The sequence below is a fragment of the Drosophila bipectinata genome, chromosome XR (assembly GCF_030179905.1).
Source record: "Drosophila bipectinata strain 14024-0381.07 chromosome XR, DbipHiC1v2, whole genome shotgun sequence".
NCBI lineage: Eukaryota > Metazoa > Arthropoda > Insecta > Diptera > Drosophilidae > Drosophila > Drosophila bipectinata.
The window spans coordinates 20950808-20972433 of NC_091735.1; the positions used below are offsets into that span (position 1 = coordinate 20950808).

Below are 21626 nucleotides of genomic sequence, written 5' to 3' on the forward strand. Positions count from 1 at the left end.
TCTTCATAAATGGTTGGCATTATTATAAATTTTTTTTTAAAAATACAAAATTTTCCTTTTTTGTTTCAAAGTTATAATTATAAATCTAAATTAATGCTAAATTAAACATAAAATGAAACTGCAATTTCCAAACAATAATGTAACAGCGCCACCTATTGCTGACTTTTTGAAAGTGGCAACACCGCCTTGCCTGGCCACACTGCTCAACAGCTGTTTAACGCCACCGAAACCCCAAAAAAGAAGCGAAGAAACGAGAAGAAAATCCAATTAATTACGAAGCAATTATACAGGCCCGGAGTTTGGCATTCTGTCAGCATGGAAGCGGATCATTTGAAGCGTCTGGAGGCCAAGGATGCGGACCACATAGCCGCCATCCTGACTGAATTCAATACGAAGGCAAGTAGAGTCCGGAGGATACTCCCTTTTATTATTTTTCTGTGGATTTTTTTGTAACTTTTTCGAATTTTCTTTGGCACTTAGTACGCCGACTTGCTAATCTTTGATGGCTTCCGCACGGACAACCTATGGCACGACCTCTGGCTGGCCATTTTTGGGATTCTGGAGGACCAGCGGCTGAGTCACTTGCACACCCAGTGCCTGAACACTGTGAGGATTCTTACGCGCGACGAGTTCAGCCTGCAGACGAACTACATCGAACAGGAGGTGAACGTCCTGCTGAAGTTGGCCAGGATCGAGGCCAGTTCGCTGAAGCTGCCGGCCACGCCGGACGAACTGAAGCAGCAGGAGAAGGAGCAGGCGGACACCCAGCAGGAGCCCAGCCAGGATCAGTCGGAGGTGATAGCCGAGGCCCTCAAGTGCCTGTGCAATCTGGTCTACCAGAGCTCCGACTGCCGGCGGCAGTGTCTGCGCCAGCACTGCCTGGACGCGATCCTGAAGCGTGTGGCCTCCTCCATGCGGCATCCCTCTACTCTGGAGTACTACGACATGAAGCTGCTCTTCCTGCTCACCGCCCTCGAGCCGGCGGCCCGGTCTCGCCTCCAAATCGATCTCAATGGCCTCACCTACATGACCAAGTGGCTGGACGACAAGCTCGGCGAGGATGCCGCCGCCGGCAGTGAGGAGCAGCTCAACATCATCTGCGAGCTGCTCAAGGTGATGTTCAACGTGACCAGCGCCCCGGACAAGAGTCCCAACGAGTACGAGATTCAGAGCCTCCACCTAACCGGCGTCCTGCGCGAACTGCTGCTGCGCTTCGGCGACATGTCCACCGACAAGGAGCGCGCCGTGGTCACCCATGCCATCAATCTGCTGACCAACATCTCGGGCAGCTGCCTCACGGAGCTCACGCTGCGGTGCTCCAATGCCGAGGAGCAAAGGGACAGAAATGAGGAGAAGGTATAGTAACCTAAGCTAGTAACTACTTTTCAAATCTTTAAGTTCCGATTCGCAGGAAAAGCAAAAGGATCAGGAGTCTGGAGCCCGGGCCAAGCCACGGCAGTGCTGTGCCCTCTGCTTCGAGAAGCGCAACGTTCGAAGCTTGGCCATCCTGCTGCGCTACCTGCGCCAGTCCCTGGCCCAGCAGGAGGCCGAGGCCAGCTCTCACGAGCTGCTGTCCCCGGTGCTTACCGTGCTGGTGAAGTGCGCCCGCAGCGACCGGGTGATGAGGCACTACCTGCGCCAGGAGATACTGCCGCCGCTCCGGGACGTCAGCCAGCGGCCGGAGATCGGCCAGGAGCTGCGCAACCATCTGTGCCGCTTCCTCACACTGCCCGCCATGATACTCCGGGACCTGGCCGCCGAGCTGCTCTTCGTGCTCTGCAAGGAGGACGTGGGCCGGATGATCAAGTACACCGGCTACGGCAACGCCGCCGGGCTGTTCGCCAAGCGGGGCATCCTCGACTGCCGCCGTGTGGAAGGCACCGACTACTCCTCAGACAGCGAGGACAGCGACACCGAGGAGTACAAGCAGCAGCAACAGGGCATCAATCCGGTGCTCGGCTGTGTGGAGCCGCGCAGCAAGACGAACCCCTTGGACGGCATGAGCGAGGAACAGAAGGAGTACGAGGCCCTCCAGCTGGTGAATCTCATCGAGCAGCTGCGCCAGGGCGGGATCGTGAAGCCGGCTCTGATTGACAAGGATGGACGGCCCCAACCGCTGGAGCACATCCTGCAGCTGCAGGAGGAACTACCGCAGCAGCAGCTCGACCAGAAGCGGAAAACCTAAGCGCTCCACGGGGCCCAACTATGGCAGGAAGGAGAAAGCATTGGCACTCGTTCGATAGCCCAGCTGCTGGACTATGAATTCCGGATTAGCTTTTTGTTTAGCATTTATTTGAAGAGTCACTCCATTAACTATTAATCGTTGAAGTTTAGTCTCATACCTTATAGATTTGTGGAGAAAGTCACCTCGAGTTGCCATCCAGTTGTACCTTTATTTATTCGAAGCTAGATATTAAATCGTTAATGTTCCCGACTGCTGCCATAGGCCCGCGGCCTCCTAGAGAACGGCTTAGTAGCGCCAACTAATTAAATGCAAAACAATCGTTGGGGTCTTCCAGTTCGGCGGCAAGATCTTCACAAACATTGAAACCAAAACTGAGAAAAGAATCCACTCTCGTGGTGGGATAGGATGGATAGACAATTTGACTAAAGTTTGTAATGGTTAAGTGCATGTATTTATACGAATTCCACAAACTCTATACTATAAATGTTGTAACTCTAACTGTAACTCTAGCTATTAACTAAACTAAATACCGAAAATCACTTGCAAAGTCTATCTATGACAGACGGTTAGTCAGGCTGAACGATAATTCCGAAACAGATCTTAACTTTTGCTCCCAACTCCCAATCAATAGTTGTACATTGTCGGTTCCGACTTGAAATGGAAGGACGCGTGTCTTTGATCTATATACAGGACACCCTATATAGAGCTTTATTGTGTTCAAATTTTCTATAGCAATAGATGCAGTGCATATATATATGCATTCCCCATCCGATGCATAACAGTAATAACTTAATAATAATAATAATAATAATCGTTTTGTTGCCGTTGACCTGTGTGTGTCGTCTTTTTGTGCGACTCTCCTAAGCTTAACAAATAAATCAATCAACGTCTTGCAAATTTAAATAAATCGATCAAGAATCGAGAATTTATTATGATCTATGGCTTATGGGGATATACTATGGGGGATTATATTTCTTATAACTGGGGGATTCTCTTAATAATAACAATGTCCTAAAAAAAAAAATATTTTTCAGCTTAAGCCAGTTTTATAATTTATTAATAGAGTATTATTTTTTGTTTCAATTTATAACACTTTTTTTTCTTATAAAGTTCTTGGTTTATATATAGCATCCATAAGTGGTTTATTTATTGCATATTAATGTATTTTTTTAATATTTACACCTTAAATCATTTGAGGTAGGGTTAAAATTAAAAAAAAATGGTTCACAATTATAGGTTGACCTGCGTCTTTTACATCTATATTTTTTCTTAACTAAAACCCACGTATTATTGTGAAAATATTTATTATAATAGCTATTATAATAGACAACCTCAACCTCCAGCACTTGTAAGTCGTTTTGAAAATGATGACCTGTCCATTTTTTTCGAGTCATTAAAATTCTTAGGAAAAGTTCCATTTTATGGGAGACTTGAAGTTCGCAAAATATCATTCATGACTCAAACAGAAATCTTAAAAAAAAACATACATATTTAATGCACTATTACTACAAAGTAAAGTCTTTTTTTTAACCTTGGTCAAGGAGGAAAAAAAAGACGATTTGTATATAACTCGAGAACGAGTCGTATATAAGCTTAAATACTACTTGAAAACTATCTAAAAACTATCAAATCAACTATCTAATATGATTCCAATAAATGTTCTTATTACTTGAAAAATTACTCGAAAAAAAGAGTTAAATTTGAGTTCAAAATGACATCAAAACAAATCGATTTTTTGCTGAAAAATTGTCCATTTAAGACTCTTGTAAATGTCGCGGTTAGCTCTTTCTCCCAAATTATGCTTCATGAGAAGAAATTATAAGTAAAGTAATAAATAGAGTCTAATTTAAAGTGATTTTTTCAACTGAAAAAAAAAACAGAATTATCCCTATTATATCTATTATAAAAAAATATTAATATATATATAAAACTAGAGCTAATATAATAAACAGTTCTTTAATTTTTTGCCTATTATTTGCTTTGAACTTCTTAGAAAATAAAATTCTAAAAACGCACTTCATAAAAATCTTAAAATGGTCAAAACCTATTTTTTAAATAGTTATATTTTCTTTCTTTCTAAAATTACGATCCTAACATTAAAAATTGAAAATCATAACAATAATCATTATTTACGGTCCCTGGTAATGTCAAAACATAATGGAGAGTCAAAAGGATTCAATAGATTTTGTCTCCAAAAAAAAAATATATCCAAAACAATGACTTAAAAATCTTAAACATTTTGGAAAGTAAGATAATACAATCATCCCAATACCATTAACAATTAACATTCAAAGAAAATATTTTTAAAATATTAAGAAAATCTAGGAAAACGTGAATACACTAGATATATGTATATACATATATCCGCATCCCGATCCCCGCAAAAATAAAAAATGAAATCGTTAACTTTAAGGCGAATGCTCATTAGTATTAAGATATATTGGATGTAGGTACATCCGGTGATGGAGTGACCAAACATGATTGAGTTAACACGTGTGTCGTCCCATCCGGTCAGTTGCAGGGCTCGACGAACTGAGCCTCCTGGATGTCCTCCGGGCGCAGACACATGTGTTCGTAGGTGGGCCCGCCAGCGGCGCGATGGCGATGGCAGAGATGCTGCTGGTGGGGATTACGGGGATGGTTGGAACTGTGGTGGTGATGATGGTGCTCATGATGCGCATGGTGGCGATGGCAGTGACCCAGTTGGCGGTTCAGCTCTATGCGTTCGCGGTGCTTGCGACAGACCTTCAGAGTTTCGTCAAACTCCCGCTTGTTGGGGAGCGGCTCCTTCCTGGCCTCCGGCGAGTCCACCCTTTCCGAGGCGTCGGCGATCTGGAAGAGCTTAATGAAGTCGCGTTGCTGAGGCGGTTGCGCTGCCTGATCGCGAGCAAAGGCGTGATAGCTTCGCACCTTGTAGACGTTGGAGAGATCCGGATGCTCGTAGTCGTTGCTCTCGTCCCGGGCCAGGAACTCCTTGAGCTGCAGCTGCTTCTGGCGGCTCTGCTCCTGCAGAAAGGTTTGGTAGCTCTGGGCGTCGGAATCCCCACCACCGGCCCCCCTGCCGGGCTTGAACGGCTCATGAACGTCCTCGTCCCCAGTATCCTCAGAGTCGCCGCTCCGGTGGGTCTTCAGTTGCTCGAAATGATATCGCAGCTTGCGGTGAGTTAGAACCTCCTGGTTGTCTTGCACGAAGCTCACCAGCTGACGCTTGCACTTGGCCATCTCGGCCTCCAGGTAGCTGATCCTGGAAATGTAACAGGCCGCCGTGGATGGCGGAATTGAGCTCAGACCCTGGCCTTTTGACTCTGTCTTAGGCTTCTCCTTCGGCTCCCTGGCCTTGGGCTCTCTGTTCTTCGGCTCCTTCGCCTTCAAGTCCTTGTCCTTGGCCGGCGGCTTGTCTCCTTTCTTGGCTTGTTCCGACTCAATGCGTCCGTGCGGGTAGGACTGCTCGATCTCGTCGCTCTTCCTGTCCGACTCCAGGTGGGTCTTGAAGGGTGTGGTGGCGGTGGGGATGCGACGCTTGGCCACAGTACCTGATGAATGGCGAGGTTCTTGTCGCTTGGCCGCCAGCCGCTTCTTTTGGAGATCGAGGTCCTCCAGCTGGCGGCGTTCCAGCTCCATTAGGCGCTCATTCTCAACCACTCGCTGCGTCCGCTCCATTCGCTGCTGCCACTCGCGGTGCTTCAGCTGCCTCTCCCTTTCTATTTTCCTCCGGCGCTGCAGCTTCGCCTCCGACGTGGGCTCCCGCTTGGCTTGCGGATCACTTTCGCCTCGGACGTCTCCCGTGCAGTCCTCTTTGACTCGGTCTTCTTGGGCTCTTCCCACTCTGGGTTTGACCTCTCCGACTTGATCCACCCTGTCTCGGAATTCCCTGCCTCGGTCCTCTCTGGGTCGGTCTTCTCTGATTTGCTCTTCTCTGGCTCGGTCTTTTCTGGCTCGGTCTTCTCTGGCTCTGCCCTCTTCAGCTCGGCGCTCTTCCACCTTTACTCTGGCTCGGTCCTCTCCAGCTCTGCCCTCTCCAGCTCTGCCCTCTACAGCTCTGCCCTCTCCAGCTCTACCCTCTCCAGCTCTGCCCTCCCTGGCTCGATCTTCGCCAGCCTGATAGACTTTAGTCTTCACCCGGGGCTTTTTCTCCTTCTGCAGCTTGCGCTGGGATCGGCTGCGGTCATGGGGCGACATGGAGTCAGTTTCCCCAGAGGCCGAGCTCTTGTCCCCGCCCCACTCGGCCCTCTCGAGGGGAGATCTGTACAAAGGAATCTTAGCCTTTCTAAGGAGCGCCTCCATCCGCGCCTCCGAGTCATGGATATGGGCTTTGGCCTGGTCATGCCAGAAGGAGCTCTTTTTCCGGGGGGCTGTGGCCGCCACGGCAGCCAGTTCCTTGCGGAGAGCGGCGTGGGTGTTCCGGGCCATGACCATGTTGCGTTCGGCGTTATGGATGACGCTCTGGGTCTGGGTGTTGCTCTGGGAAGTACCTGGACCGGGGGCGGCTTCTCCTCTTTCTCCGACACCTCCTACTCCTCCGCTTCCTCCTGTGCCCTCTCCTCGGCCAGCTCCTTCTCCAGCTTCTTCCCTTTGTGGGGCATGCCTCTGAGCTCTGTCCTTGCTGCGGTGCTTCTGGTGAACGACAGAGGTGATGGTTGCCATTGAAACAAGCATCGGCTCCTGGGGCCTCGACTGCGGCTGCTGCTGCTGCTGGGCAAGATGGGGCTGCTCCTGGGGTGGATGGTGGTGGAGGGACGTCCGCTTGTGGCAATGTTGCTCGGCCCAGCTCTGGGTAAGATTGCGACTGAGTATGTTCACTCCCGAGGTATTCTTCTCCGGCTCGCCCCGCTGCGGCGCCGCTGGGGGAGGTGGTCGCTGTGGTGGCGGCTGCCGCTCCGCGAGAACCTTTTGGCTGGCACTCGTCGTCCTGGGGGAGGGATGGGGGGTGTGGATGAGTCGAAGAAGAAGTATGTATGTGTTTCTGGCTGATTTTTGGGTGGCATGAGATGGGATGGTGGGTGGTGTGATTACGGAAATCAAACAAAAAATCAAGCAAAATAATTAACTAAATTAATAAGTAACTAATTTTTAACTTTGATTGATTTATTATTTAAAGCGCTAATAACTTGATATATTATTTTACAAAAATGTTTATTTTTAGTTTTTGTTTTAATTTCGTTATAATATTATCTTAAAACAACTATATAAATATTTCCCATTTAACAAATACATTTCTTATTCATTTATTCAGCTCTAGTTTTTTAGAGGTTATACACAATTAGAATTTATATGAAATATAAATGTTTTTTGTAGACAAACTACATATATATGTGGATGTCCTTTCAAGCTTTGAACTCAGTTCTATAAATATTTTTGAAGCTATACATAACTTTGTATGCCAATGTCTGAGTGTCACAAAGGAACTTCAACGCGTTTTTCTCAAAATACCGTTTTAGAAGTCGGTGCTCTCGATTTTAAGGATAAATTGATAAAGTGATCGGTCTGAACAAAATTTTCCCCAGGAATATATATTCCCCAGGTACTGCACAAAAAAATGTATTTTCAAAAATGTATTACTGTATTTTTCAACAATTTAAAAAAACGGTTTCAGTAAAAATTTATTTTTTTAAAGTTAAGCTTTTTAAAATTCAATTTGATTTTTTTAAATCTATTGTTCATGTATTTTTTAAAACAATTTTTTTTATTTTGGAAATTCCAAACCGGCAAAAACAAAGGATTACCAAGGATACAGAAGTATCTGCTAGTAGAAGGGACTAATGTTATAATGGAAATATATTAACATGATCGGCATTCTATTATCTTCTTAAAAGTAGCTTCTCCTGAATTAATTAATAATTGTGTTCAAACTGTTTAAGTTCTCTTAAATCTCTTATGAATTTTTAAAATGTTTTTTTTTGACGCTCAATTGCGCATAACACCTTAAGAAAATTTTTGAAGATTTCATAGATTTTATTTATGTATTTCTTTATAAATTAGCATCTAGCGTTTCTTACCAGTAAGTTCACATTAATTTTAAATATTCCTTAAACTTTAACTATCAGAGGTGCCACAGTTATTTGCTGAAATGTCGAACCAAAGGGTTATAAAAACATATTGCATCATGAAAAAAACTAATTTTTATATTTTATTCATTGTTTATAATTAACGGTAATAAAAAAAATAAAAAAATTTAACTGCAATCCAACCAAAAAAAAAAAACGTCTAGGCATAAAAATAAATTAGTGGATGGCACCCCTGTATTTAAAATAAACTTGTTTCCTTATTTTACAATTTAATTTTTTTACTTATTAACTTTATAATTGAAAGTAAAAAAAAATGTATTTATTCACTATATTAATATTAAAGTAAAATACAAAAGTTACAGTATAAGCCTATTATTCTTAAATAGAACATTAATTAAATCATAAATAACAAACTATTAATTACTTACTAATCTTAACTAGTTATAACTATTTTTACTAACTCTTAATGAATATAATGAAGATTTTATAAACTCTTTAAGGATAATTATAAACTTCAGCTTTTATCTTAATTATTTAACCTTAACAAATAGGATCTAAGCTAGCTTTCGTACCAAACCGTTTTTTTCAGTGTACTATTGACTCTTGCGCTGATTGAGGCGACGAGGATGCAAAGGATAACGATTTCGGGATCGGTGTGGACGCTCCTTTGGCGGCTCCTGCTGGTGTGCTTTGTGGTGTTGATGTTGTGGTTGTTGGAGACTTGTGGAGTCTGTAGATGTGGAAATGGAAACCGAGGCAGACGCGGAGAGATCTCCACTGTCCTGACCGGATATGGTGTCCTTGGATATGGTGTGGTGGGCAGTGGAGGCGGCACGTCTCTGCTAGGGACGACGGTACCTGGAAAAGGGGACCAGCTAGAGCGGCTAGAGAGGCACCTCCACCAACCAGCATCCCCTACTACTACACCTACTACTAGGATCACCCCCCACCCATCCATCCATCCATCCCGAGGATAGAAAGAATTGCCCCACTCACCTGGCACGTGAAACCGAGCGATTTAGCTGACCTTTGGGGGCCGAGACGGACGTGACGGCCTCCCGGCTACTCCCCGGGGTCGGATGAGCAGTGGATGAGGTGACGGCGGTCTTCCGGGCACTGCTACGCGAGTCGGTGCCGATCATGTCGTACAAGCTGGCGCGGTACTCGTCCACTCCATACCGGACATCGTCCTGGAGCGGCGGGCTCACGTCCAGCCGGAGCTCCATGTCCGCCGAGGCAGTGCGGAAGCGGCTCACAAACGAATGCATTATGGCCTCCTTGGCAGTCAGTCGACCAAGGGGGTCCAGCACCAGGAGACCCTTGACCAAGGACATGGCGTCGTCGCAGCAGTTCCTCAGCATCTCGTCCAGCGAATGGCGGCGATCGCGGTTGATCTTCTTGCTCAGTAGAACCGTTCCAAAGCTGGCTCCGATAGACTCTATATCGCTTTGAGTCACATCCGGTAGGGCAGTCACTATCTTTTCAATCTACGGATTTTCAAATCGATTTATATATATATATATTATTAGAATATATTTTCTAATCCATGCCTTACCTGATTTATAGTACTAGTGCCCTGAAATAGGGGTTTCTGTCGTATCATCTCGCCAAGAATGCAGCCCAGGCTCCACATATCGATGCCTTTTGTATACCTAAATTAATAATAGTAATAATAATAGATCAATGAAGAAATACCTAATGAAAAAAAATATACTTTATAAGTTAAGGGAATAAAACTTATTCTTTCTCTAAGAAAGTGTGGCGAGTCAATCGGATTTATTCGAATAGTAGCGAATTAAAACATTGTCCTTTAATGTCTGAATTAGAGGTCTGCATGAATAGCTAAAAAACGACATTCAAATGCACAACTTCGAAAATGAATTGAGTGAGATAGAATGCTAAGACGAAAATTAATGAATGAGTGAGTGCGACTGTGTAGGTCTCACTCGCACAACATTCGGGGGATGAAAACCGAATTGAATGAGTTAGAGTTACAGCTCGCATTCGAATTGTTTCGAATGCATTCTAGAATGTACAATACAACTATGCATATTTGCCTGTATTTTTAGACGCTGATAATAAAATAATTCAAAAGTGAATTAAGTCATTGATTTTTTTTCCAGGAATATTCATTATTATGCTGTATATTTTATTTTACATATTTTACTTATATAAATGTAAAAATATTTTCAATATTTATTAATAAATAATTTTCCAGCACAATTTTGCCGCTAAAAAAAATTTGCAAAATAATTTAATTTTGAAAAACTAAACAATAAACACTAAGAAAATAATAATAACAGTTAAAAAACAAAGTAAAAAAACACTCTATCATAATTCACCTTTCGGTCAATTCCCTCATTATTAAAGAAGTATTTAAGAAGCGTTTTGCGCAACAGAAGAAAATAAATGAATGCATAGAGTGTTTTAAAAACCATTCGAGACATTCGGCTGCATTCCTCATTCCAAAAGCACTCTTTTTACTTCCCACCCCAACTCACTCTGTTTCAAAGCAAGAGAATGCCCATGAGTTACAATGCTCTCTCACTCTCTCACTCCCTCTCATTCAATTCGTTGTGTCTCTTGCACTCATTCATTCTATTCCATTCGGATGTATTCTATGGCTGACGCAATAAGAATGTATTCCTGCAGACCTCTAGTCTGAATATCATTCGGGCACAGTAAAGGATCACTGTTAATCTCAAGAAATATTCGAATCTATCCTAACGCTTAGGATTATCTTTAATAAGTAAGTATTAATAAGTGCCCAAAATGGTTTTATTTATGCGGAGTAGATAAACTATAAAACTATAAAATAACACTATAATAAAAACACATCTCTTTGTTTTTAAAACAAAACTACTACTCGCTTACAGCTATATAAAATAAAACAGCACAACTTTTTACATACATATATGTATATACTTATATATAGGATCAGGCAACTATATCCGATATTTGCGATATATATCCGATCTTAACTGCAGGGGCTCCGCCCTAAGTTAGCTTTCCTTTCGCGTTTTATTTAATTTTATTAAATAAATATATTTAAAAAAAAAAACTACTTTCCATTGGAGTGTTTTTACATATGGTATGTATACACTCTTAAAAAGAATACACGAAAAATATTTATGTTGCTAATCTAAATATTTCTGACCTGTGGCATCATATATGTACATACATACATACAGTAGTGGCCACAAGTTTAGCACACTATGCTTCGCCAAAGTTTAATGAAAGATAAATTCGATTCTGCAAGGACTTGACCCTTGATTCTTTTACGTACGGCTAGGTTGTCATATTGAGAGTATCTATGGTTGTTTCTATCGTATTTGGTGGTATATCCTGTATGCTTACATACGTACATTGTACGTACGCGCTCTGTGGAATATTTGACTGATCGTCTTATCAGAAACCCTCAAGCTCAAGCTCAAGGCCAAGTTCAAGGCCAATGTTTTATGACCTTTGACATCATACACGTACGCAGACTATCTTTGGAATATTTTGTCTTTTTAATAGCAATACCCAGTTGTCCCAATTCCGTAGACTACACTCGCATGGAGACTGATCGTCTTATCAGAGACCCTCAAGCTCAAGCTCGAGGATGATTTAAAAAGCCAAAGCCGCGATTCTGGAAGCATCAGTTGGAATTCTCCCAGTAGCTCTCATAGGCGAAAGTTTGTTTCAAACACAAAATAGGAAAATGATTTTCCCAGTGGTCCTCATCTCTGCTACTTTTTTTATTTCGGCCTCCCTCGGATTGGAAGAAGTAATAACCGGTTGGAGTGTTTTTATTTCGAAAACTAATTTAAATTCCAATTCCACAGTCGTGCTACCTAACTGAAGAACAGGAGGACGAGTGTGCTTCTGTTTGCTATCCAATAGTTAAGCCATTGTTGAGATACTTTGAGAAGTGCCAGGGGAAGGAAGCCCAGATATCCCAGCTTCAAAAAGAATACTTCGATTTGCAGAAAAAATATTCGGACTTGCAGGAAAGTCAATCGAAAGTGCTGCGTCAACTTAATGATTATAATGTCATCTATGAAAGGTGGCAATCAAAGAATCTGGAAGTTGACCACCTTGAAGCTCAAGTAAATACAAAAAATGAGGTAATCGAGCTTTTAAAAAATCAAATTAGTGGCCTAAAGGAAAAATGTGAACTGAAAAATAATCTAGAAAATTCGAAATCTAACACTGAAGAGTTGAATACAAATTCGGATAAAAAAGAAGAAAAATGGGAAGTAAAAACTGGAGAAGTGCCAGCAAATCAACAGGATGATAGTCGTAATCAGAAGTCGAAAACACCAACCCAAGGTGAGCTGGCAGAACACTGTAATTTTCAAAATTAAACATTGAATTCCTTAGATTTTCCAGATAGTTGTCCACGAAGCCAAAAGGAAGAATGGGTCGTCAAGGAAATCCGAATACCCGGATCAGATCCACTGAAAGTGGTTTGTGTATCGAACGAGCATATTGGATCTGGTTGGATGTTGGTTTACGATAAACAATGTCAATCATATACGTTTAATCGCACGTATGGGGAATACGCAGATGGATTCGGAGAAGTCGGAAAGTACTACTATTATAGCGATGATTTCTTTATCGGACTCGATTCATTGCACCATCTGACGAAGGGAGACCGTCATGAGATATCTTTGTGGGATGGCGCCTTCAAATGTGACAACTTTGTCATTGGAAATCGAAGCGAAGGATACGTGGTGAAAGATACTGGCGACTGTACTGGAAAAACCCGCCTGAGCCTTAAAAGGGGCACCAAATTTTCGACCTATGATCGAGTTGAGGATGATTATCCTTATCCTAATTTCGCAAAGAAGTTAGGCTTTGGCTGGTGGTTCGATTCTACGTGAGTATTTTATTTTGTTGTGCCCTTGCAGATACTATTATAATGTTGGTCAAAAGTGTGCAACCCAGTGGAGACATATTTTTAAATTATATTCTTCACCTCCTAAACACCTCCTCCGAAATAGGTATGTCCGTCTGTCTGTTTCGAGCTTATCTACCATTTTTGAAGCTATCGACTTGAAACTTGTATACATCCTTTTTCCCTTTGAAGTATGTATGTATGTCGGGATCTATATCCCATAGCTGCCATACAACTGATTAATCGTAAATGCCAAAACATTGGTATTTTTTAAGATAGTAGCTTGATAGGTAACTTCATATAGATTCTGTTGCTGGCCAACTGATCCGATCTACTTAGTTTCATAAAAAGCCGCCAACTATTTCCGATATTTTCAATACATATTTGATATAAGCTATATTTTTAAAATAACAGATACGAAATAATACATTTTGTAAAACCATTTCTCATTCAACAGAACTGATTCCAGCTTGTTGTGTATTTCTGTAAAAATGCATATCCGAAGAAAAAACTAAACTGTGATTCTAAATGGACTATGGATAAAAAAAACCGAATATTTATTAATATTAATTTAAATTGTATTATTTTATTTAAAAATTGAATGTGTAATTCCAATACTTTCATACATTAAATGTACAAAATAAAAATAATAAAATAGTTTTCAGTTAATTAAAGTTAAAAAGTTGGCAAATGGGAAAACAAAATTTCTATTTCATTAGAAATTCCGATTCCCAGCAGAGGATGCAGTTTTATGAGTTTTTTATGAGAAGTTTTATGAGAAACTTTGATTATTTCATACGAAAGTATATTTCTTTTTAAAAACCTATTTGGAAATCTAAAGTGGCATTTTCAGCCCGACATTGCCCGAATCCAATCAGCACGGTCCGTAAAACTTTGGATTCAAAAGGAAAAGGCCTAGATGGCTCCCATGACCCCAGATTTGAACATAAATGAAAACGTTTAACTTTCATTTTTTCAAAAATATTTTACTTAAAAAATACTAATATTTCAAAATACTAACTTGCCACTGATTCTTCTATCCTACACCCAAAAGAGTTATTCGAAAAATTAACAATCGACTATTTTCTTGTGAAAAATGGCTAATAATAGCACAGAAGCTGGGCTAGTTTATAAACTTAAATCAGAAGAGTCTTATTATTTCCGATTGGTGGACTATATGATACCTGTTAGTCTTTCCGTACATTCTCACACATAGCTGATCGACCGAAAATGCCTATAATCTGGTGTTTTTTGGAGATAGAAGCTGGGAACTTGTATATAAATTTGGTACTAAAATGTGATTTTTGGAAAAAAGGGGACACAGATACCCCGCGGACTTGAAAGTCGATCTTTTATAGACTTTTATAGGCGTTAACAAGATAATTACAATTATATTTATACCTATTATATTATAATTTAAGATATTACTTACTTTCGACTAGCCACTAAAATTTCGGGAGCACGATACCAGCGTGTGGCTACATAGTCTGTCAGCATGGCGTCGTTCTCCATGTCATCAAAAGCGGACTTCCGCTTCATGGAGAGAGTACGAGCCAATCCGAAGTCCGCTACTTTTAGCCTAAAAACCAAACCATCAGTAAAATTAAAAATATATAATTTATATATTTTAAACCTCACCTGCATTTGCTGTCGATGAGAATGTTGCTGGGTTTCAAGTCTCTGTGGATCACATTACCCGAGTGCATATACTGGATGGCATTGATCAGCTGGTACATGACGAAGCGCTTGTGAATGTCCTTCAGGACATCGCCCTTCTTAATTACGTTGTGTAAATCGCTTTCCATAAACTCGAACACCAAATAAAAATCCAAATCGTTGGCAGCCCTAAAAATTATTCAAATTTTTATAAATAGAGGTTTGGCATATGTATCCCATATGGTTAAGTCACTTGAAAATATCCATGAGTCGGATTATGTTGGGATGGTGGCGGAAGGCCCGCAGGAAGATCACTTCGCGATAGGTGCGCTGGGCATCTGTCTCATCCCTGAAGGCATCGAATATCTTTTTGAGGGCCACAGTCTCCTTGTGTCGCTTGTCGGTGGCCTTCCACACGATTCCATAGGCTCCTTTACCCAGACGCTTTAAATAATTTTATTTTATTAAAAAAAATAATAAAAAATATGGAAATTTTTAAAAGGATAAAGATCGAACAAAGAATAAAAGAATAAGATTGGAAAAACTTTCGCCTAAACTCTCCGTCAAGGTTGATCATATCCTTAATACATACACACATATGTAAATGCTCCAAGTCCCCAAAGTACTGTACCGTTACTTACTTTCCGCACATCAAAGATACGCTCCACATCGTGATCCAGCTCATGGATGCGTCGCTCGTGAGCCGTGGTTACTGGTTGGGATGCCATTTGTCGTTGGGCTGCTTCCTTTTTTTCCCTTTCCTTGTTTATCCTGTTCCACTCACGCTGTCGCTCCCGCTCCCGCTTAAGCTCCCGCTGCTCCTGCTCCCACTTAAGCTCCCGCTGCTCCTGCTCCCGCTCCCGCTCCCGATCAAGCTCCCGCTTCCGGTCTCTTTCGCGCTCTCTTTCGCACTCCTTTTCGCGCTCTCTATCGCGCTCCCGCTGCCGCTGTCTTGTGCGTTCTCTTTCGCGTTCTATAGCACGCACTTTCTCACGTTCTATATCAAGCTCACGTTCTATATCACGCTGACGTGTTATATCTCGTTCGAGCTCTCTATTTCGATCCTTTTCTCGCTCGCGCTCCCTCGCACGGGTCTTGTCCTTGCGCTCCTTGGCCTTGGGTTCCGGCACCAAGTGATGGCGATCGGGAGCGATGTGCGGACTTGGGCTTGGGTCCTGTACCCCGCATTGACGTCGCCGACGGCGGGCACCCTCCAGAATCAGTTCCTGAACAGTTTTCGACTTGCCCGGCGGACGGTGACGCGGCGAAGTGGTGCCGCCAAATGGGGCAAAAGCATCACCAGTTCCCTCGACTGGCGCCAATTTGATGGTTTTGTTAGCTGGCTAACCAACGCCACGGGAATATCCAGAAAAGATTCCCGCTGAAAATAGCATTAGGGTTAGAAATTATCAGTTGGGAATTATAGAAGATGTCCTTGGACGCATTTTATCATAAAAGCCAGTTATTTGGAGGGAATTATAAGAATCTTAAAGAAAAACTTTCACGAAAGTACATAAATACATACATAAGTATATTCGAGATAACATTACCATATAGTTGAGAATAGTTGAGAATATTAACATAAATTTACATAAAAACACGTTTTATTTAGGACCTATTTATTATTTATTGGGTGAGTATTATAAGTACGTTTTAGAAAAAATCATTAAAATCAAAAGTAAATTATAAAAAATATACTTTAAAAGCCACTATATTTTGGTAAAAACTTTTTACATAGTTGAAATAAAAGAAAGGTATAGGAATTGTCGCAAAATGATAACTTTCTTCGGAAGAGTTTTCCAAACTATAAATTGAGAATTATAAGAATATGCATATCATACGTTTTATTTTTAGAAAACATTTTATTGTAATAACTTTTTAGTTTTAATAAAAATAAGTCTATTGTTAAAAAATTACTAATAGAAGCCAATGTTTATTGGAAGAGCTTTCCAATCTATAAGTTGAGAATTATAAGAATTATTTTGCTAATACCATATTTTTATATTTTAGAAATCATTGCTGATTGAAAACCAAGTTATACAGACAGTGTAGTGTACATTAAATTAAGTTCAGTTAAAAAAAAACAAAATATTATTAGTTAGTTAATATTATAATTATTTACAGACAAATTCATGTTATTTTGAGAGTTCAGAAACTTCTCGTTGAAACACACAAAACGTAAACTCTTTTATTTTATTTTATTTTCTTTTAATAATCTTTACAATATAAAAGACACTAGTAATATCACTTTTGTATTTCTGTCTTTAAAAGGATCTATGAAAGCGAGAGTGCTCTTTAGCGGGTGGGCACTGTAGCCAGCTGCTGGCAAAAATAAATACTGTTCCCGTTACTAGTACCCGTTTGTAGTTTGCGCGATTTGTAGTGGCGCCCGAGTGGTTTTGCGGCTCCAACTGGAGCATCTGGGTCCTCGCGTGCTCGCTCTCATATGCAAACGGCATCAAGTATGTAAAATAAAATTAAACGGCAACAAAAATAAAGTACACGTGCAGTGAGAGAAAAAATTGAAGCGAAAGTTATTCCATAACCAGATAAGCCATATTATTTGTTCCAATTAAATTTATTTTACTTTTGCAATAAATCTTTATTATCAAAAATAGCAAGAATAGCAACTAAGAGTAAATTTAATGTTTTTATTAAAAATATTTAAAGTTAAAAATATAAATATTTAGTTCTATTAAAACAGTTATTTTAATATTCTTATTCCAAAAAAAGATAGTTCAGTTTTTAAAAACCAATACTGAAATTTTTTGTTATGTTAGAAATCAAATATCCCCTAAATATTATCTCTAAAAAAATCATTTTCTTTAGCCTGACATACTGTATCATATCTTCTCTCAGTGCACCGAAAATCACCGGAAACGGAACAGCGGCCATAACGAGAGCACAAATAAAAAGCATAGGAAACGAATAAATAAATTGCGAGGCGGTCTTGATTGAAACCGAATTATTGTTAGATCGATCGGAGAGAGTGAAAGCCAGAGAGAAAGAGGGGCGTCAGATTGGACTGGCAATGCCTACAATGGACCCTCAAGTGTCCAGGGCAACGTCAGGTAGCGTCAGGTACTGCGCTGCTTTGGCAGTTGTTGTTGTTGTTGCCATTGTTGCTGCAGCGAACGCCGCAAAACAATCAAATCAAAATATACGGCATGCAATCCGTACGGATTGAAAATCAGCCAACAAAACATGGCAAATGAATTTGTTTAACAAATAAATAAGCACAAGTACTTATAGCACACACATGTGTTTGTATGCCAAAGGGCATCCACAACACAGAGCAACAAGAAATGCGTTTAAGCTGAGATCCCAAAACATTAATATCAGGTGAAGAGATGGAAGAGAGTTTCAGAAGAGAGTGGCGCATGCGCAGGGAAAGCAGTTCGTTACTGTTTGTTAGCTTTCTTATTCTGAGTCGTCTATGTATGTAAGCAGGTGTAAGCAGGTGATCTAGATAAAGAATGGATATAACATATACATACATCCATAAATACACACAGGTAGACTTTTTCCAAGTTTTTTTCATTTTCAAGTCCACAATTTATAAAAACCTTAAGTTCTTTTAACATTTTTTAAAATAAGGTATATATTTTAAAAAGCTAACCACCTAAATACTTAATTATGTTCTTAGATACGTACTTAGATAAAGTAGGAGACTATTTCAAGTTAAGATATTTAAACTCTTAGAACTTAAAAAAAAAACATGTTGGACAATTATATTGAAGTATTTAATATTAACTCATATAACATCACTTTATTAAAATCTTTAGGTATTTTCTTATTTTTAATATTAATAGATCGAAATGGTTAATAATCCTAAGAAACATCCTAGAAAGTCAAGCAGTTCACCACCGTTGTAGAATTACAAGCAGGAACCATTTATACTGCTTACTTACATATCGAGCCATTTCCTAAGAAGTAAAGTTGAATATTGAAATTTTAAATCAAATTTAGCTATAATTTAGCTTAAGGAAGGATACAATTTGTCCTATTTATTTCTATCAACTCTGTTTATTTCATTACTTATATAAGAAAAACTTCTGCAAAGAAAAGCTTTTACTGTAAAGCACGATGTTTGGAGACACTAATTTTATGGAAATGTGTCGATATGTGAAATAATTAAAGGAGTTGATTCTTATTTAGAAAAAAAAGAAAATAAAATTTTAATTTGTTGTTCATTATTTTATTAGTTAGGAAAAATGAGGAACCTACCTAGTTTCAATGTCAGAATGAAAAAACTTAATCCTAATGTTAAAATGGGCTAACCTATTAGAGGGCAACTTAAGATGGCTTAAAATGACAGAATAAGTTTTTCATTAGTTTAAGATTATCTGACAGCCAGGGATAAATTCTTGAATTTAATGTCACCCTATGTTATCTAGTAATAAAACCATTCTTTAATAAGTCCCTCAATTTTAGTTGTTTCTCTATAAAACCCTCAAGGCAACATGACAGTATAGTTTGAAGCAAGTTTCCAAAAACTATTACTATTCAAAAAATAATTATGTCAATTATTATTATTATTATTTTTTAGTTATTTAAAAAAAAGCCCTGCTAACGAGTGTAAAACCAATGAGCACAATTGAATTTGGCACAAAAGTTTTGAAGTGGAGCACGTCACTTACCCGATTATAACGGCGGGACAAAGGATATTTGGAGTGGGGGAGGTGGGTGGCCTCTATATATTTCTCCCTATGTACCAAGATCCCGGCTGCCGTCTACTTGATATATACTTGAATATATATTGAGGTTTGGATATATATGGGGGAGGGGGCTTGACTGACAATACGTCAACTGGCAATTTGCACAAGATATAAAATAAAAAATATATATGGAATTACGAACACAACTTGAATCCCAAGTATGGAACCAAAACTGTAAAGATATATCCTGAGATGTGACATTTGAACCAAAATCGTGGGACATACCGTTATGGAGGTGAGCTGTCCTCGAGGGTATTTGAAGAGCACTCGTCCAGGATCCTGAACATGGACACCGGGAAACGAAACGCGAAAAATAAATAGCCGTGATTGGATTAAAATGGGAAAAGTCAAGTACCGTTTCACTCTTAATCGCTATTTAGTCGCTTTATATTAGCACTCCTGTTCCACTTAGTTCCACTTTAGTTCCTCGCCTTGGAGCGTTTATAGGTGCGTAGATAGTGTCCTGGAATCTTTGAATTTGTTCCTTGAATCGATACCGATTCTGATGTTACTATTAGTGGTATCCAACCATTCCGATTTGCCGATTTGAACGATTCACTCACGATGGATGTGGTTGGAAGGTAGAATACTGACAATATATATACTGATAATATATGGTCGTAACACTCGAGCAACGACCAAGGATCGACGAAGGCCCTACGACGGTGGAACGATCGGATCGGTGGACACCCGACTCTCCGGCTCTTGGACTCCACCCTTGGTTCCGATTTTACAAAACAAAAGAATCGAATTTAATACAAAAAAGTGTGTGTGTTATTATTTTTGAGAATCGGGCCGTGTGTGAAGTAGAAAAATTCCGGACTATAACTGCCACCGACAGTACGATTCGACCACTAGGTCACACAGGCACTAAAGTCTACGACTACTTGTTTCCACTTTTCCGGCATCCGGTATACCGATCCGATCCCGGCGACTACGTTTAGAAATTTCAACTGGTATCCGTCGCCTTCTTGTTATCCTGTTTAGAGTTTCCCTGTTCTACCCCATTCCGCATTGTCCTTTCGCCTTTGTCGTTTCCATTGGTTGCCCGCACCTCCCTCCACAACTCATTGCCTAGCAGGTCCTGCAGGACCTCTGCATATCATTCACCCTGAACCAAGGCGGGACATATTCACAACAAGATGGGCTCACAGAAGAAGCTCACATATAAATAGATTTTTTTAAAATTTAAATAAATATAAAAAATGTAATATAATAAAAATATAATAATTAAACAGATTATATGTATACAAAGTACATAAATGAAGAAAATTTGGATTTTAAAAATCCCTATTTAAAAGAAGTCTCTTATATACAGTTTTACCAAAGAAAACTAATTTTAAACCCAAACTGTACGATTTTGGGACATTTCATGGGGTCTTGAAGAATAAATATTTTACAGAAGCCTATTTTACTTTAATCAGCCTTTAATAATAATTACATTTTTATTATCCTAATTACCAAAAAATAGTGAGATACTTCATTGCGTCTCTAACAAGACTAACAGAAAATTAGATTCTCAAAATACTAATGTTTTAATGAGTCTCTAATGTAATCTCACCTATAACCTCTATAATCTTTTAAGAACTCGTTTTTTAATATCCCTAAAATACTGTTATACTCCAATGAGATACTCTTGAGAACTAGACCGAATCCAAACACTAAAGATCTTCCCAAAAGACCGATATTTAAGAAGATCCTCAAAAATACTAAGCTATATCAAGGAGGTTTTTTAATGAAAACTAGCTTATAATTCTTATAGACCGCTCAACCAATAAATAAGAGAAACACAATCCAAAGAAATATTTTTTCAATAATTATTATTTTACAGGTTCTTTATAGTTATTCTTACACATTATATCTATTATACTTATAATAAGAATAACTACTCCTATATATATTATACTTTATTTATTTATAATCTTTTCTTAGAAAGTCTACAAAAAAATTACAATATCGTGAGCTTACATATTCTCTTAGATACTTTTAGTTATACGCAATTAATTATTCAAAAAGCAAATAATTTTTAAAAAAATATATGACATAATAGCATTTTTTGATTGAAAAAATGTAAAATCAGAAAAATTGGAAAAAACACATAAAAATGTTAATAATAACAAATCAAAAAAGAATTTTTAAATAAATAGTTACCAAAAAAGTGACCCAATTGTAAATGTAGA

At 39.6% G+C, this 21626-nt stretch overlaps 2 protein-coding genes across 3 annotated transcripts; one reads left to right on the plus strand and one right to left on the minus strand.

Moving 5' to 3' along the window:
• Nucleotides 1-201: 201 nt before the first annotated feature.
• On the plus strand, nt 202-2724 carry ric8a (ric8 guanine nucleotide exchange factor A). Its single transcript, XM_017244133.3, has 3 exons — nt 202-396; nt 481-1356; nt 1412-2724. The coding sequence occupies exons 1-3, from the start codon at nt 316-318 to the stop codon at nt 2183-2185; spliced, it is 1731 nt and encodes a 576-aa protein (XP_017099622.2). The 5' UTR covers nt 202-315; the 3' UTR covers nt 2186-2724.
• Nucleotides 2725-4592: 1868 nt separating this feature from the next.
• On the minus strand, nt 4593-20330 carry Erk7 (Extracellularly regulated kinase 7). 2 transcript variants are annotated; one of them, XM_070283037.1, is made up of 11 exons: nt 19802-20330; nt 19672-19725; nt 19594-19618; nt 19369-19537; nt 15370-16109; nt 14982-15172; nt 14711-14917; nt 14505-14651; nt 9746-9842; nt 9187-9677; nt 4593-7094 (listed from the first exon to the last, which is right to left on the minus strand). In XM_070283037.1, the coding sequence occupies exons 5-11, from the start codon at nt 15454-15456 to the stop codon at nt 4697-4699; spliced, it is 3618 nt and encodes a 1205-aa protein (XP_070139138.1). In that variant the 5' UTR covers nt 15457-16109; nt 19369-19537; nt 19594-19618; nt 19672-19725; nt 19802-20330; the 3' UTR covers nt 4593-4696. The 2 variants fall into 2 exon arrangements, with proteins under 2 accessions (XP_070139138.1, XP_017099612.2); XM_017244123.3 differs by lacking the exon at nt 19594-19618 and having other exon boundaries at nt 19369-19592.
• Between the last annotated feature and the right edge of the window lie 1296 nt (nt 20331-21626).